The sequence below is a fragment of the Ceratotherium simum genome, chromosome 17, assembly GCF_057802395.1.
Source record: "Ceratotherium simum simum isolate JZ-2026a chromosome 17, ASM5780239v1, whole genome shotgun sequence".
In the NCBI taxonomy this organism is placed as follows: domain Eukaryota; kingdom Metazoa; phylum Chordata; class Mammalia; order Perissodactyla; family Rhinocerotidae; genus Ceratotherium; species Ceratotherium simum.
Window position 1 is genome coordinate 11,126,109 of NC_141916.1, and position 14,622 is coordinate 11,140,730.

The window sequence follows — 14,622 nt, forward strand, 5'->3', positions numbered from 1 at the left end:
AGAGCAGGGAAAGGGGCAGCACTGATCGTTGAATGAACTATCCCCAGCTTTCATTCTTTGCACGTTTTGATCATGACGACAACTCAGTAAATGTTAGAATGAGATGGGGACATTTTTTCTTTATATTCAATGTAAATACAAACAGTGGTCACCTATAACATCATATAAGGGCACACTTCACAGGTTTCATAATCAAATTTTTAAATAATCACATGTAATAAAAACAAATCACAATAATAAAAAATAAAAAACACAAGTACAAAGTAGAAAATACAAAAATGTAATTTATTTGCCTTATGTGCCAAATGGTTAGCTATAAAGATATGACTCTTGCCTTGGAGTTTAAGGCAGTTTCATTTTTTGCCACGGTTACTTTTTCTGATCATATGCTAGAACCAGCATCTTCTGTGTTTTATCTGTATTTACTTGATCATTTATGTTTTATACGTTTGTGCACTCGAGAACCATATTTTCCTCATGATCACTGAAGCTCTGTAATATAAAATGTCATTGTCTTCATATATTTGAGTAATACCGATCACGGTTTTGAAAGTCTCTATGAGCATATCTTGCATAAGTCTTGTTATGTGGGATCCTTCCAAAAGGTTCATGGTCATTGAAACAAGATTCAAAAACTTCATCAACAGCCTTTTGAGCTACTTCTTTGCTGATATTCCTAACGGCCAGGATAGAAAGAATGGCTCTGTCTCGCACACAAGTCTGAGGAGAAAGAAAAGTATGTGGCTTTAATTTTATATGAAAATTTAATCACGAAATAATATTTTATATAATGTCTGAACCACAATGAAAATTAATGTCCTCCCATATTATTTTACTAATTTCTGTCATGCCAAAGAAGAAACATAACTCTTAAATTATGAAACATGTTTAGCTCAATCTAAAATTATTTAGGTATAAGTAAGACCTACTCCATTTTCTCATCTTTTCCCATAATATAAGCAGATGTCATTCTCTGAAGTTCTAGGCAATGTCTGCCAAACAATAACTCCCAATTTGCAAAATCACAAAAAATGTCTATAAATAAGGTTCTGGTTGAATTTTTAACAAAATTTAAATATACTTTACTTCTGCGTCTTTCTTCCTTAACTTTTCAGTTGACCAATGCTAGATAACTTTTCCTTCAAGAAGGGCACTCTCCCCTGGGGGCAAACTACACATATACACACACAAAATTTGGAAGAGTCTTAATTTTTCAGGGAAGAAACAAAATCAAACAACTTTTTTTCCTGAGAGTTCTTTGCATGGGTACTAAAGTTCTCTACCTAAGAAAATAATTTACCTAATGTTATGTAGTAATAGACTAGAATCTCTCAGTACTCTAAATATTTTAAGAAACATAAGGTCTGCCATTCCAATTCTTGGAGAGCTTTTAATTCATTTATTTCTCCCGAGGCCCAAATTAAAACCCAAAAGAATAGCTTTTAACCTTTTCCTGAAAAATAAACAAACACTGGTTCTGATGGCTGTGCGTCCTGACGATCACTGATTTTCTCTGCGTGTTCCATCCAGTGTTACTTCGGCCCGGTCAGCATGCCCGAGCTGGTGATGCTCACTAATATTGGAATAAAAATGAGTGCTTCTCAACCTAAACTACATCAAACACTGATTTTAAAAACAAACCCCAGGCATGAAGAAATAAGAAGGAGAGGAAAGACCATGAGGAGCCATGACAGCAATTGCCAGAAATAAAGGAAATTTCTCTCCTCCAGGGAAACACAACAGTGGTAAAATCTGTCTCCCACGGGGTTGAGAAACACAAGTATAGACCACAATTCAGACTGATTCCTTTCCAGAGGTAATAAATTTCAGTTCAAATAACTTGTGCAATTTTCCAACCAGTTACCATAACTGATGTTTACATTTCTTGGGTACTGGCTGGGCAGAAGCAGGGACTCCATTCTCTAAGACTCCTCTCCCTCAACCAAACTCCCACTACCTCCACATATCTTCCGTCCTGTTGCTGGCTGTATTCGTTTTCTGCTGCTGCTACCCCCGGTAAGAAGAGGAGAGACTTCTCTCTCAAAGACTCTGGGCCCCGGGTCACGTGCCTTCACCACAGTGTCCTCTTCTCTGGGTGTGTTGACGTGCGCCCTACTTCCACCCTCTCCACCAGAGCCAGAACGCACAGCCCACTCAAATGCAGCCTGAGCTGATTTACCGAGAAGCAGGGACTGCAGGGCGCAGAAGACATGCAGCACAAGCCAAGTAAGTGGCGTATCACTAAGCTGACTTGTCACAGGCTGAAAGCCTAACAGCTGATCCGAGTAATCACCTTTCCAGGCAGCAGGCTTGTCTTCTGGCTACCATTCCCTGAGTTCACAGTTTCTCTTAGGAGTTCACTGTGACTTTCCACCCTCCACTCCAGAGCTGAGTGACTCTCTTCTCTGGAGAACCAGGGGCCTTCCTGTATTTTTCCAAGCCTACTCTCACGGTATCTGGTTGAAACTGCTGTCCTGATGCCCCTGTACCTCACAATCTGGCCCAGCAAGCTCTTCCCATAGAAAATCTCTGACCAGCCTTTCTCCTAAGTGTGCACACAGAGCCCCTTGGCTGCTGTGGGCAGAACTGCTCCCATTCACTATCAGTCCACCAGTTCTATACCTCCTCTACCCATGTCCATCTATCGTGGATCTTAAACGCTTTCTAGCAGGATGATCTCATGTATAGTCACATCTTTTGTTTTGTTTACAAAATCTCTCTCAGCTCAGTTCATCATAATCAAGTCTGTGCCAATCCACAGCTTAGCTATCACATCACACATCCCTTAAAGGTGTGCTAATACACAGCATAACTGGGCCGCAATGCAGCCTCTCTTCTGAAAGGTGTTACTTTTTTGTCTTGAGAATATTGTGGTAGTTTCAAAATACAAGTCCAGGACTGCTAGGATAAAGTTAGACAGGCTGTGATTTCACTTCTATTCCCTATGCACCCCCATCCAAAATTATCCCCAGAGCGAGATCAGAGCTCTTTTCACTATTAGAATCATTCACTTAGTCATACAGTTTGCCCATAATTACAAAGCAGAACTAGAGTCCATCTATTTGGCTTAAATGGTATACATTTTTGTATTCTTCTCATATAAGTAGTTCTTTCAAATTTCAAATACTAACTGTATTTCTCATTTCTTCATTCATTGTTTCCACTCAGCACTTGAAGGTAAGTGATTTCATATGTTAGTTTTTACCTGATGGTGTTGTTTTAATCCAAAGTGTAACCTGAATATTTCATTTACGAGTGAGCAGTCTCCACTAAGGTTGGCAGCTCGAACCTAACATAAAGACAGAAGGCAAACAAAGAGAAAGTAAGAGCTCATGCTCTACACCTTTAAATCAGCCGACTTTTAAAAACTGTAAAAGAATATAAAGGTAGCATGTTTTTCTGAGAAAGAGTGCCTGTAAGGCTTTTTTAAAGAATTTTTTAAACTCTACTGACTCAGGAAGTTCTTCAGTTCAGAAAAAGAGCCGATATACAAGAGCTAAGCGAGACAGTGCCAAATACACCAGCGGAGGGTCAATTGCCTACCACAGCAGATGTTCCAAACTTCACACTGTAGCCTAACCAACAGAACCAATTTCTTTTGGAACCGAAAGTCAGAGAGTTGGACCTTAGAGTTAAAGCCCATGTCTCCACAAGATACAAACAGTTCTAGAAACTACCAAAAGGACTTCAAGAAAGCATTCTTCCAAAGATCTACAAACTGAATTTCAATGTGAGCTTAAAACTGAAAACACCAGTATCCAACACACTACGAGCATATGAACCCCCCACCCCAGCCCAAATCACTGAAACTCTCTTGCACCTTCTCTTGAACCCATGTAAGTTCACGCCTTCCTCCAGGGCCTCAAGTGTCCTATGAAAAACTAAGTGGTACAAAGCACAAAGAATCAAGAACATTCCAAACTGGTCATGCTATGAGCTTGACAGCCTGAGGTTAGGACACATTTTCTTTCTTTTTTTTTTAATTGGGGTAACATTGATTTATGACATCACATAAATTTCAGGTGTACATCATTATATTTCGATTTCTGTGTAGATTACATCATGTTCACCCCCAAAGACTAATTATCATCCATCACCACACACATGTGCCCAGTCACCCCTTTCGCCCTCCTCTCTCTCCCCTCTGGTAACCACTGGACACATTTTCTAATTTACTATATTTTTAAGGTAAAAAGCAGCTTTCATAGATGGAACTACCCATATAGATTCTACAGTCAACCTAACCACATTTTTGCTAATTCATTACCATCAGAATGGCCCATTTCTTGTTATTTCTACAATAACATGGCCTCATTCCTCTGAGGAGCTCAGGCACTTAACACACTTTAACTAGCTAGCAGGCATTAATTCTCATAACACCTGAGAGAGACCTATTTAAAAACTCAGGTTTCAGTCTACTATCCAAACAATATGAGTTATAATTAGATGCAGTGGGGCCGCTTATTAATTTCAAGGGAAAGAGAAAATAACCTAAGTTATAAAGTATAAGCTTGAAATTTATATTAGTTTTCTTAACTTCTCAGCACATTGCACTCTTCAATTAATGAAATGCAAGCATGAAATACATATGTCTCTCTAGGAGCAAATATACACGTGTACTTCTGAGAGCAACCCAAAGTGCTCAACAAATATCTTTTTATGTTGTATTTTTGAGACTAAATGTTTTACTCTGGAACAAACAAGGAGCTTCACCTACAGCAGGCAGCAGAGCAAACCAGTTAAGAACTCTGACTGTAATCCTGACTCTGCCTCTTCCTAATCATGCGATCTAAATCAGTGCTTCACTCTCCACATGTACAAGACAGGGATGACAGTAGCTACCTCATGGGTGGTTGTGAAGACTAAATAAGAATCCACACACAGAACAGTGTTTAGCACACAGCCCTCAGTAAATGTTAACTACTATTATTTTTATATTATATAGTTTATTCCACACAAAAAATAGTTTATTATTATAATTAAAGTCAGTCATCACTCTTACTAGGATTTAAAGGTTATATTTAAGACAATTCTAAAAAGATACTTAAAATGTCTCATTGTAATCGATAGTTAAAAATGGAAATTCAAGACTAACATGGAACTATGACAGTAAAAAAAGGAATATGTTTAAATAAATTGTACTTGAATAAAATGTTCAAACACAGAGTGTTCTGGGGGAAAAAGTATCTTCCACAATAAACTCACCTCTGAGCAGGCCAGATGTCTGACATTGGTGAACCAGTTGACATGAGCACGGCAATGGTCAAATGCATGAATGAGCTCGTGGGTGACCACTCTGCTCATGTGGGCCTGATTACTGATATTATTCTGGCACAAAACAATCTAGGAGACACCAAAATAAGAGAAGTTTGGTTATTTCTCAAATCTACTCTCATTTCATAGGTTCCGTCTTCTCTCTCACAGGAGGGGCTCACCTGCTCAGAACGCCTCCCCCCACGCTTCTCCAGCGACCCCACACCTACCCATCCGTTGAGGCCCAGTCCTAACCACATGTGCTCCAGGAAGCCCTCCCCAGTGACCGACTTCTCCCTTCTCTTTCTGGACTACAACAGCACTAGGCTTAAGGACATTTATTCACATGCCAGCCCCACTGGGCTGACAGTACCAGTCTGTCTTGGCCTCCACAGCATTATAGTAAGAGATGGGCTTTGGAATGAAGCAGACAGATTCAAATTCCAGCCCCAGTCTTTACTAACTCAGTGACCTTGGGCAAGTTTTTTAACCTCTCTGTGCCTAGTTTCCTCAACTATAAAAAGGAGATAATTAGAGTACCTACCTCATAGAATTGTGAGAATTAAATGAGAATATAAGTAAAATGCTTCATATCAAGTTTCTGAATGAGCAATGAATCAACAATGAATGACCACCACTGTCCCATTCTACTAGAACTGCCAGGAAAAATCCTCAGCAAGACCTTCAGAAAGAAGTGCAAAAAGCCAACAGCACACTGAGCAGGACCCTATAAGAATAATAAAGACATGAAGGATCCTCATAATAACAGTTACCATTTACTGTGTACTTACTATGTGCCAGACACTGGGATAGGTGCCAGATATTTTATATACATTCATTCAACATTCATTTATCCAACTAATATTTATTGAGACCTATCAGTAGATTTGAAATTTACTAATGGAGATAGAAATTAACCAAATATTTACCAAAATGTTTAAATACATGCAACGACAGTTGTCACGAAGAAGCAGACAGGTTGCCATGAGTCCACTCAATGAGAAAGCCTGACCTGGTCTGGAGGTTGGGAAAGGCTCCTCTGCAGAAGGAATGTTTAAACTGGGATCTAATGGATGAATAGGAGTTAAATCTGAGGAGAGGGGAAGGGAGCATTCCAGACAGAGAACACATCTATGCAGACAGCAGGCGGAGGCTGAAGGAAGAGCATGTTTGAGAAGCTGAAAGCAGACCTATACTGCTGCAGCACAGAGCTGGAGGTGGTAGGCATGAGATAAGGCTGGTGAGGTCACAGCGGCCAATCACTCTTTATCCTGAGAACAAAGGGAAGTCGCTGAAAGGGAGTAATGAAAGAGGGGTGCTTTTGTTTTGTTTGTATCCTTTGACTATAGTAGAAAAAATAAGCAGAAGATGAGCAAAACTGGATGCAGAGAGATCAGTTGAAGGCTAATGAAGTATTCTAGGCAAGAGATAATGGTGTCTGAGCTAGAACAGTGGGAGCTTAAAAAGGTATTTAGCAGGTAAACTGGACAAAATTTGGTGATGGATAGAATATAGGAAGGGAATCAGAGAGATCAAGGATGATCCCTAAATTTCTGGCATGGGTAATAGGATGGATGGTAATAGGATAACTTTCACTGTGATATGCAAAACTAAAAGACCAGGTTGGGTTGGGATGAGGGATGGCATAAATCATCATTTGGACTTGGACATGTCAGCTCTGAGGTGCCTGTAAGTGCAGGTGTCAAGTGAACACTTGGGTATATGGATGTGGAGGTCAAAAGAGAGCTCTGACCTAGGAATATAAATGAGATCCCCTTGGCAGAGAATAGAGTAAGAAAAGAAGGGCTCTAACACCGAGGATTAAGGGAGTTCAACTTTTAAGGGCTGGTAGAGGAAGATGAGCTAGCAAAGGAGCAACCAGAAGAGAGTTGTGTACTGGAAACCATGGGACGCGAGTGTTGGCATTACCTGCAAAAGTCAAGCATATGCCGACTATGTGACCCGGCAATTCCACTCCTTGGAGTAACTTTTGCACATGTGCACCAGAAGAAAAGGTGAAAAACATTCACAGCAGCGTTGTTCATAATAACAAAGTTGGAAACAATCAACATTAGATAGTGCAGTATAGACACACAATGGAATACTATACAACATTGAAACGAAATAAACCAGAGGTGTACACAACATGGACGAATCTCACAATGTTAAACAAAAGAACTGTTACAGAAGACTATATACGGTATGATTTCATAGAACTACCAAGTATGTATCACATATAACTCAAAGTATTACAAAGCTTAAAAGTAGGTAACTAGGGCCAGCCCGGTGGCTTAGCGGTTAAGTGCGCGCTCCGCTACTGGCAGCCCGGGTTCGGATCCCGGGCGCGCACTGACGCACCACTTCTCCAGCCATGCTGAGGCCGCGTCCCACATACAGCAACTAGAAGGATGTGCAACTATGACATACAACTATCTACTGGGGCTTTGGGGGGAAGAAAAAAAAAAAAGGAGGAGGATTGGCAATAGATGTTAGCTCAGGGCTGGTCTTCCTCAGCAAAAAGAGGAGGATTAGCATGGATGTTAGCTCGGGGCTGATCTTCCTCACAAAAAAAAAAAAAAAAGTAGGTAACTAAATAACACATTACTGGACTGTACACATAGATGGAAAAACCTTTCAGAAAAGCAGAGAATGATTATCACAAAGTCGGAATAAGGAAGGGAGAGAGAACGCGATCCAAGGAGGGCACTGAAGGGGCACAGGCTTCTGAAGTCCTGGCAACGATCTATTTCTCAAATCTGTGTGGCAGTTACACAGGTATTCATTTTACTATCATGGCCAAAAGTGTACATGTAGGTTTTTCACTTTTATGGATAAATGAGATACGTCACAATACAAATTTTAACTTAAAAAAATAAAAGGAGAGAGTACTCAACTGAGTTCAACACTGCTGAGAAGTAAGATGGGGGTTCAAAATGTCCACTCCATTTAACTCTGGTGGGGAAATGAACTTACCAAGACCCATTCTGAGAGCCAGAGGTATTGTGATTGTCAATTTACAAACAAGGAAACTGAGAAAAAGGCAAATGACTTGCCCAAGCCCCACAGCTAATAAGCAGGGGAGTGGGATTTGAACTGCAATCTACCTGACTCCAAAACCCAGAGCCCTCACCCCTGTGCTATACTGCTCTTTCCCATGATTAATGTGCAACAGCTATAAACAACCAAAATACATACAAAATTCCCCAGGAAACAATTAAGTGTAGTTAAATGTGAGTCATACATTCAAGATGAAATAGTTACTTATAACACCTTTATCTACCCTCATCACCTGATATAATCCATCTACCACCTCCAAGACGCTGTCAAAACCCGCCAATGACTTAAAACTAATCACATTTATTGAATGCTTACTACACTTACTGTGATAAGCACTTTACAAGAGGTATCTCATTTAATTCTCATAACCATTCTACGAGATAGATACAATCATTAACCATAGTTTACAGGTGAGAAAACTCACTCCCCTAATCAACAATTGTGAAAGGTATATCACTTTTCACCACGTAAAGGTGAAACTCTTCAGCGTTGCACCCAGAGCCTCCCACCACACGGCTTGTCTTTCTTTCCATCCTACTTCCCCTTATTCCCCACACATTCCTGCCCTCCAGCTAAACCAGATAACACGCCATTCCCCAAATACACCTTGTGCTTTCCCAACCTGCCACCTCCGCTCATGCCACCCCTGCTTTGGGTGACAGTCTTTGTCTTCGTTGCCTCTGAAGAGGCTTTGTATCCTCTAGCTGAACCTGTTGGCCTCTTTCAGTCGATCACATCACTGTCCCATTGTGGTAACCACACTCACCTATTTTATCATTGTCCGTGTTGACCTCTTGTGTCCCCTCTGAGAGCGCAAGCCCCTTAAGAGTCAGGACCATGACTAGTTCATTTTTGAATCCTACACAAAGTCTACAAACAGAACGCCCAGCATGTGGAAGGTGCTCAGCAAACATCAGGAGAGAGAACTGGAGGAAAGAAAATAACTCAGCAAAAACGGGCCCACCTGAGATGTCGAAGCATCAAAACCTCCGCTGACGTTCCCATTACAATCTTCACAAGAAAAGTGTCTGTCTTTGTTAACAGCACTAAAAGGCAAGAGGGGATTAAAGAGACAATGTCCAGGAGCAGTATGTGTGTGGTGCAGGGGAAACAGGCGACCCGTATCATAAATCCCTCCACCACTAACACAGATGAAACCCGGGAAAGCAACTTAAACACCTTCGGGACTCAGCTTTCTCACCTGTAAAATAAGGAAACTGTCTGCAAAATCTATCCTAGTTCGAATTCTAGAACAGGATTCCATAAAGCATTTGGTCGACTGATGAAGAACATATTGGAAATATGCTGGAGTTCCCACCTCTAGGCCAGAATGTTAAGAAGTCGAGCTCAAGTCACCTCCTCTAATCCCCTCAAAATTAAACAACACCTAGAAGGCTCCTACACAACAAGCGGAGATTTCTTCCCCATTAAGGAGAATGCTGAGGCTGGTGTAGCGGAAAAGCCAGGTTTGGTAATTACTTATAAGAAAGATTTGAGTGTTGTCTTTACTAAATACCTGAGGTGAACGGTAGAGCCAGAGACTTAGAGTTAGGGCAGAAGACGTCCAAGGAGAACCAGGCCCCCCTGGAGAGAAGCAACCATCACCACCATCCACCGTATGGAAAAGGCTTTGTGGCAAGAAGTGAAAATCTGAAGTTGTTCCAGTTTTCTGGTTTTTTGTTTTTAGCAGCCAGCATATAGAGGAGCACTTCAAAAAGATGTACTTACCAACCCGAGTGCTTCATGGCATCAAGTAGAAGTTTGACGTACGGATCTAAAAAGATATTGATTCAATTATGTATGCTAATAGGAAAAACTGGCACCAATTAAATTATCCAAATAGCAGTATATTATCAAAAAGTAATGCACAAATCTTAATGAAGTAATGCTATCTTAAAATTGGTAAAAATAGATATGAAAAAACAAGCTTAAATTAACATAAAAGCAAATCTTTAATGAAATGAAATAGTGATACAAATGCCAAGATGGGTACTGCCAAACATCTTAGATAATATCAAATACGCTTTTATAGGCCATTTTTAGTTAAACGATCAAACTCGTATAAAAGCACATACCAAAAGACTGAGGGAATTTGGGGCCACATACATAGAAATGAGCAGCAGCACAGTATCCAGATTAGAGGAAGGCAGTCAGTAGCCCCACTGCCATCTGTCCTGGTCAGACCTCACTGGTAACAGAGTGTCCTATTCTGAGACCACACTCTAAACAGGACTGCCAACTGAAGCGCTTCCATGGGGGAAGGCGACTAGAATAGTACAGGACTCTGTTCAGTAAGAAGCAAGAAAGGATTTGCGGATTTGGAAAGGAAAAAGAAAACTAGGACCACGGTAGTTTCAAGTATTTGAAGGGGTGCCATGTGGGAACAGATTCAGTCAATATTTGTTCAGAGGGCCAAACAAGGACCAAAGGGTAGAAGTTACATGGGGCAGATTTCAACTTAGTACAAGAAAGGATTTTTCCAAGAATTAAAGCTGTCGATACAACAGATGAGTAGCCTCAAAGAACAGGTAACCCGTTCCAGCAGAGGTCTATAAACTCTGATCAGCAACGGCACAGAGGTTTTCCTGCATGGGGGTCGACAGGCCCAGACAACTCCCGAGGGCCCTCCCACTGCTAAGAGTCTACGAGCCAGTGACGATAACAGGAAAGTACAACCATCCTAAAGGCCTCCAATATCAACTTGTCACACAGGCGTCTTGTCTGAGAGAATAATGCACAGCAAATTATATGACATAAGAAAAACATGGAAAAAGAAAAGAAATCAAGGGTGTGTGTTTTTTTAAAGTGTTGAAAGCAAAAAGAGGTGAGTAAAAGAAAAGTAGTGAAGGATGAGAGTTATAGGTTACTGCTTTACTAACCTGCGCCTCTTAAGAGTGTTAACAGTAAAGCTATTATAAGCATTATTTAGTATATATCAGGTGTCAGGCACCATATGAAGTGCATTATTATTCAAGCAACTAAGAGAACTAAGAGATTCAAAAGTCTATAGTCTTCTTACTAAAAAAAAAATATATATATATATATATATGCAGGAAGCACAGTGGTTTGGTACTTCACAAAGGACCTGCAAGACTTAGAACAGATTTGCTTTGTAGAAAAAGGTAACAAAGGTCTCCCGTGAGGCCTGGTTTCTCCCATCACCCCTGCCCCAGGGACAGGATGTTAAAGCTACAGGTTGATGCTTTAATACCACCAACAGCTTCTGCCAGCCACCCTCCCCTTGGAAGGTTGAGGCATGTTAATTCCACCAGGGCTCATATTCCGCGCCCTCCCCACATCCTATCTCAACTCCTCCTCCGCTGTCTGTCTCTTCTGCAGTAAGAACAGCTCCCCTTTATTCAGCTCCTGACATGCTGGCACTTCACATTCATAAAATCCACTCCTCACAACAACTCTAAAAGAGGTATTTTTATCCCTCCCTCTCCTTTTTTTTTTTTTTTTTTTTTGGCAGATAAGGATAGAGGAGATCAGGGAGTTAAATCACTCTTCCACACCTAATAAGGAGAGGGACCGGAATTTGACCCCATGTCTAACTCCACAGCCCATGTTCCTTTCACTGCGTTCCACTTTGAAATATCTTAAAGGCAGGGTCCCTACTCATCTTTGTATTTCCCCACACCAGAACCCAGGAGGCATTCAATACACATTTGCAGAGGAAATAACAATGCCATCATTCCCTGAGGCCCCCTCCTCCTCCCACCTCCCCACTCCCTATATGCAGGTAACCCCAACAAGGTTGGAAAATCCGGGGGTGCTTGTGACTTGTGAACCGTGACTGGCCAGCTCTGAAAGAGTAACCTTGCTTTGGGACAAGTCTGTTGAAGATTCTGATTTTCTAAATGTATCTGAAGTAAACTTAGGAACTCGATGTCAGTGTAAAGGAGCTAAGAAATCTCCTCTAGTGCAACGTCCTGGGACTAGAGAGAAATTGGTCAGTGGGTAGTTGTGTCCCTATTTCACCCACAGCATTGGTGCTTAACCCTTTGGGGGCCGTGGGCCTCTTTGAGAATATGATGAAGCTATGAACTCTCTCCCCAGAAAAATGCACTTAGGTGCAGACACACACGATTTCGCAGTCCGCTTCAGGGGTTTCTACACTGAGGCCCATCGACGTACGAAGGTTAAGAACCCTTCCAAGGAAAAGTAGTTTGCAAAATTGTTTTTGCACTGCCGGCAGTTTAAGTATGCCTTAACGAACGCGGCTCTTTAAAACTCTGCGCCACCCGGACTCGAAGTCCCCATATTGCTGTATAATTTACATATGAAATCGGAGGATCTGTCAGACCTGTGAGTGTGACGGAAATGGCACACTCCTAGGCCGCTCCTCCTGCATTCCACAAGCATAGTGCTGAAAAGGGTCTCAGCGCCTCCTGATGGGGAAACTGAGGCCCAGACCCCCACTCCCGCCCCCAGGAGGCCCATCTAGCCTCTGCGCTGAGAGGCGGGAAGCCGGCCCCCGCCGCCCCCGGGGCTGACCCCGGAGCCCCCTGGAGAGGGGCGCCCCGGCCCGGCCCTGCCCGCCGGGTGTGACACCGCCCCGCCGACCCCGGCCTCCGGGCCACGGCCCCTACTTGTCTCCAGCGTCTTCAGGAGCATGAGCGGGCACTTCTGGTCGTTGGTGAAGAAGCCGGAGAGGAACCCCTCCTGCGGGGGCTTCCCCTGGGCCGGCCGCTCGGGGAAGACCTGGCACGCGCCGCGCTGCTGCGGCGGCGGCTCCCCGGCCGCGGGGCCCGGCCCGCGCGCGTCCCCAGCTCCTGCCATGCCGCCCGCCTGCCCTGCCGCCGTCGCTCCCTCCCGCCTCAGGCTGCTGGGGCTCAGGCACGGAAGGAGAACCCCGCCCCCGCCAACCCGACCGCCCAGGCCCTCCCTCCGCTGGGGGCGGGAAGCCGGCAGGGGCGAGGGCCGCTGGGCGGGGCCGAGGGCGTTGGGCCGGAGGGGGCTCGAAGCCCGGAGGGGGACGCTGAGTTGGGCGAGAGGCGCGGGGCGGGGCCACGGGCGCGGGGCTGGGCGGGGCGAGCAGGGCAGGGGGCGCGCTGGGCGGGGCGCGCTGGGCGGGGCGCGAGCTGGGCTGGGAGAGATGGGCGGGGAGATGGGCGGGGCGCGCTGGGCAGGGGCGGGAGCTGGGCGGGGAGATGGGCGGGGCGCGAGCTGGGCGGGGGGAGATGGGCGGGGCGCGAGATGGGCGGGGCGAGACGGGCGAGGAGATGGGCCGAGGGTGCGCTGGGCGGGGCGCGAGCTGGGCGGTGGAGCTTGGGTTGACACGTGCCCTCGCCGGCTGGCTGCGTCAGTCTGCCGTCGGCGTCGCCGCTGCTCCGCAGCGTTGTTGTCCGGTCCTCATAAGCGTCGTTCTGCAGCCCGCCTCCTCGTTTAACGCCATCCTCACCTCCTAGCCAATACTGGCAACTAAGTCCCCTTTTCCCTCTGAAGCTCTCTGCCGTCCTCCCACTTCCTGCCTTGTCATTCAGCAGGCTGTTTGCAGCCTCCGGCCTACCTCTCTCCTGGTGCCCCAAGCTATATTGAAAGCAGTGTTTTTCAGAAACGTTTGAAAGCTACAATTATGACTGGTCACATCAAAATCTTCAAAACATAGGATCCAACTACTTTTTTTCTACCTCATCTGAGCCTATTCGCCCACCCTACTCTCTCGCCACCCCAAATAACTCTCTAATAAGAAAACACATCCTGTTTACTTCTACCTCCGAGCCTTAACTCGAACTTCCATCTTTTAGCCCCTTTTCCTCAGTCCTTATGATCCGGGTCTTGATCAAATCTACCCACTCCACAAGGCATTCCCAGATGCCTCAATCAAAATTAGTCTTTCCTAATCTCCCAAGGCACAAAGTACTTTGTCCCTGTTACGGCTTTCATCACAGCCTGACAGGTTTTAACTAACTTGTGTTTCTCTTTTCCCACTGAATTACTCAGTTCAGCTCACACATTTATTCAGCACCTACTATGATGGGCCAGGCAGAAACAGAATAATAAGAGAATTGCTGAGGTTGAAGAGGAGCATATGGTTTATATAAAAAACACATCTAAATAATACAGGCTCAAGAGGCCTTAAGGATTATGAACAGTAGCTTACATGTCACAGATGTTCAATAAATATTTAAATTGGGTGGGATGCTAGGATTATTCACTCTGAAATATTATAAAAATATGAACACCTCTGAAATACATAGACTACTAATGCTATAAGTAAAAAAAAAAAAAGCCACTTTTTATTGGGCTCGCCTTGGATACATTATTTCTAATCGCCACCACAACCCTGCAAAGTAAGTATTATTATCA

The 14,622-nt window shown here is 43.8% G+C and overlaps 1 protein-coding gene across 1 annotated transcript; it reads right to left on the bottom strand.

Moving 5' to 3' along the window:
* Positions 1 to 264: 264 nt before the first annotated feature.
* On the bottom strand, positions 265 to 13,122 carry ATP23 (ATP23 metallopeptidase and ATP synthase assembly factor homolog). Its single transcript, XM_004429351.3, has 6 exons — positions 12,903 to 13,122; positions 10,039 to 10,084; positions 9,275 to 9,356; positions 5,206 to 5,343; positions 3,206 to 3,289; positions 265 to 720 (listed from the first exon to the last, which is right to left on the bottom strand). The coding sequence occupies exons 1-6, from the start codon at positions 13,090 to 13,092 to the stop codon at positions 517 to 519; spliced, it is 744 nt and encodes a 247-aa protein (XP_004429408.1). The 5' UTR covers positions 13,093 to 13,122; the 3' UTR covers positions 265 to 516.
* Between the last annotated feature and the right edge of the window lie 1,500 nt (positions 13,123 to 14,622).

Bases quoted from the DNA above. Each gene is read 5' to 3' on its own strand.
- ATP23 (XM_004429351.3), bottom strand. From the start codon at position 13,092: ATGGCAGGAGCTGGGGACGCGCGCGGGCCGGGCCCCGCGGCCGGGGAG. The intron at 9,357-10,038 runs GTAAGTACATCT...CTTGCCTTTTAG, and splicing joins GCCATGAAGCACTCGGGTTG to TGCTGTTAACAAAGACAGAC. The intron at 5,344-9,274 runs GTGGGCCCGTTT...GGTGTCTCCTAG, and splicing joins TTGATGCTTCGACATCTCAG to ATTGTTTTGTGCCAGAATAA.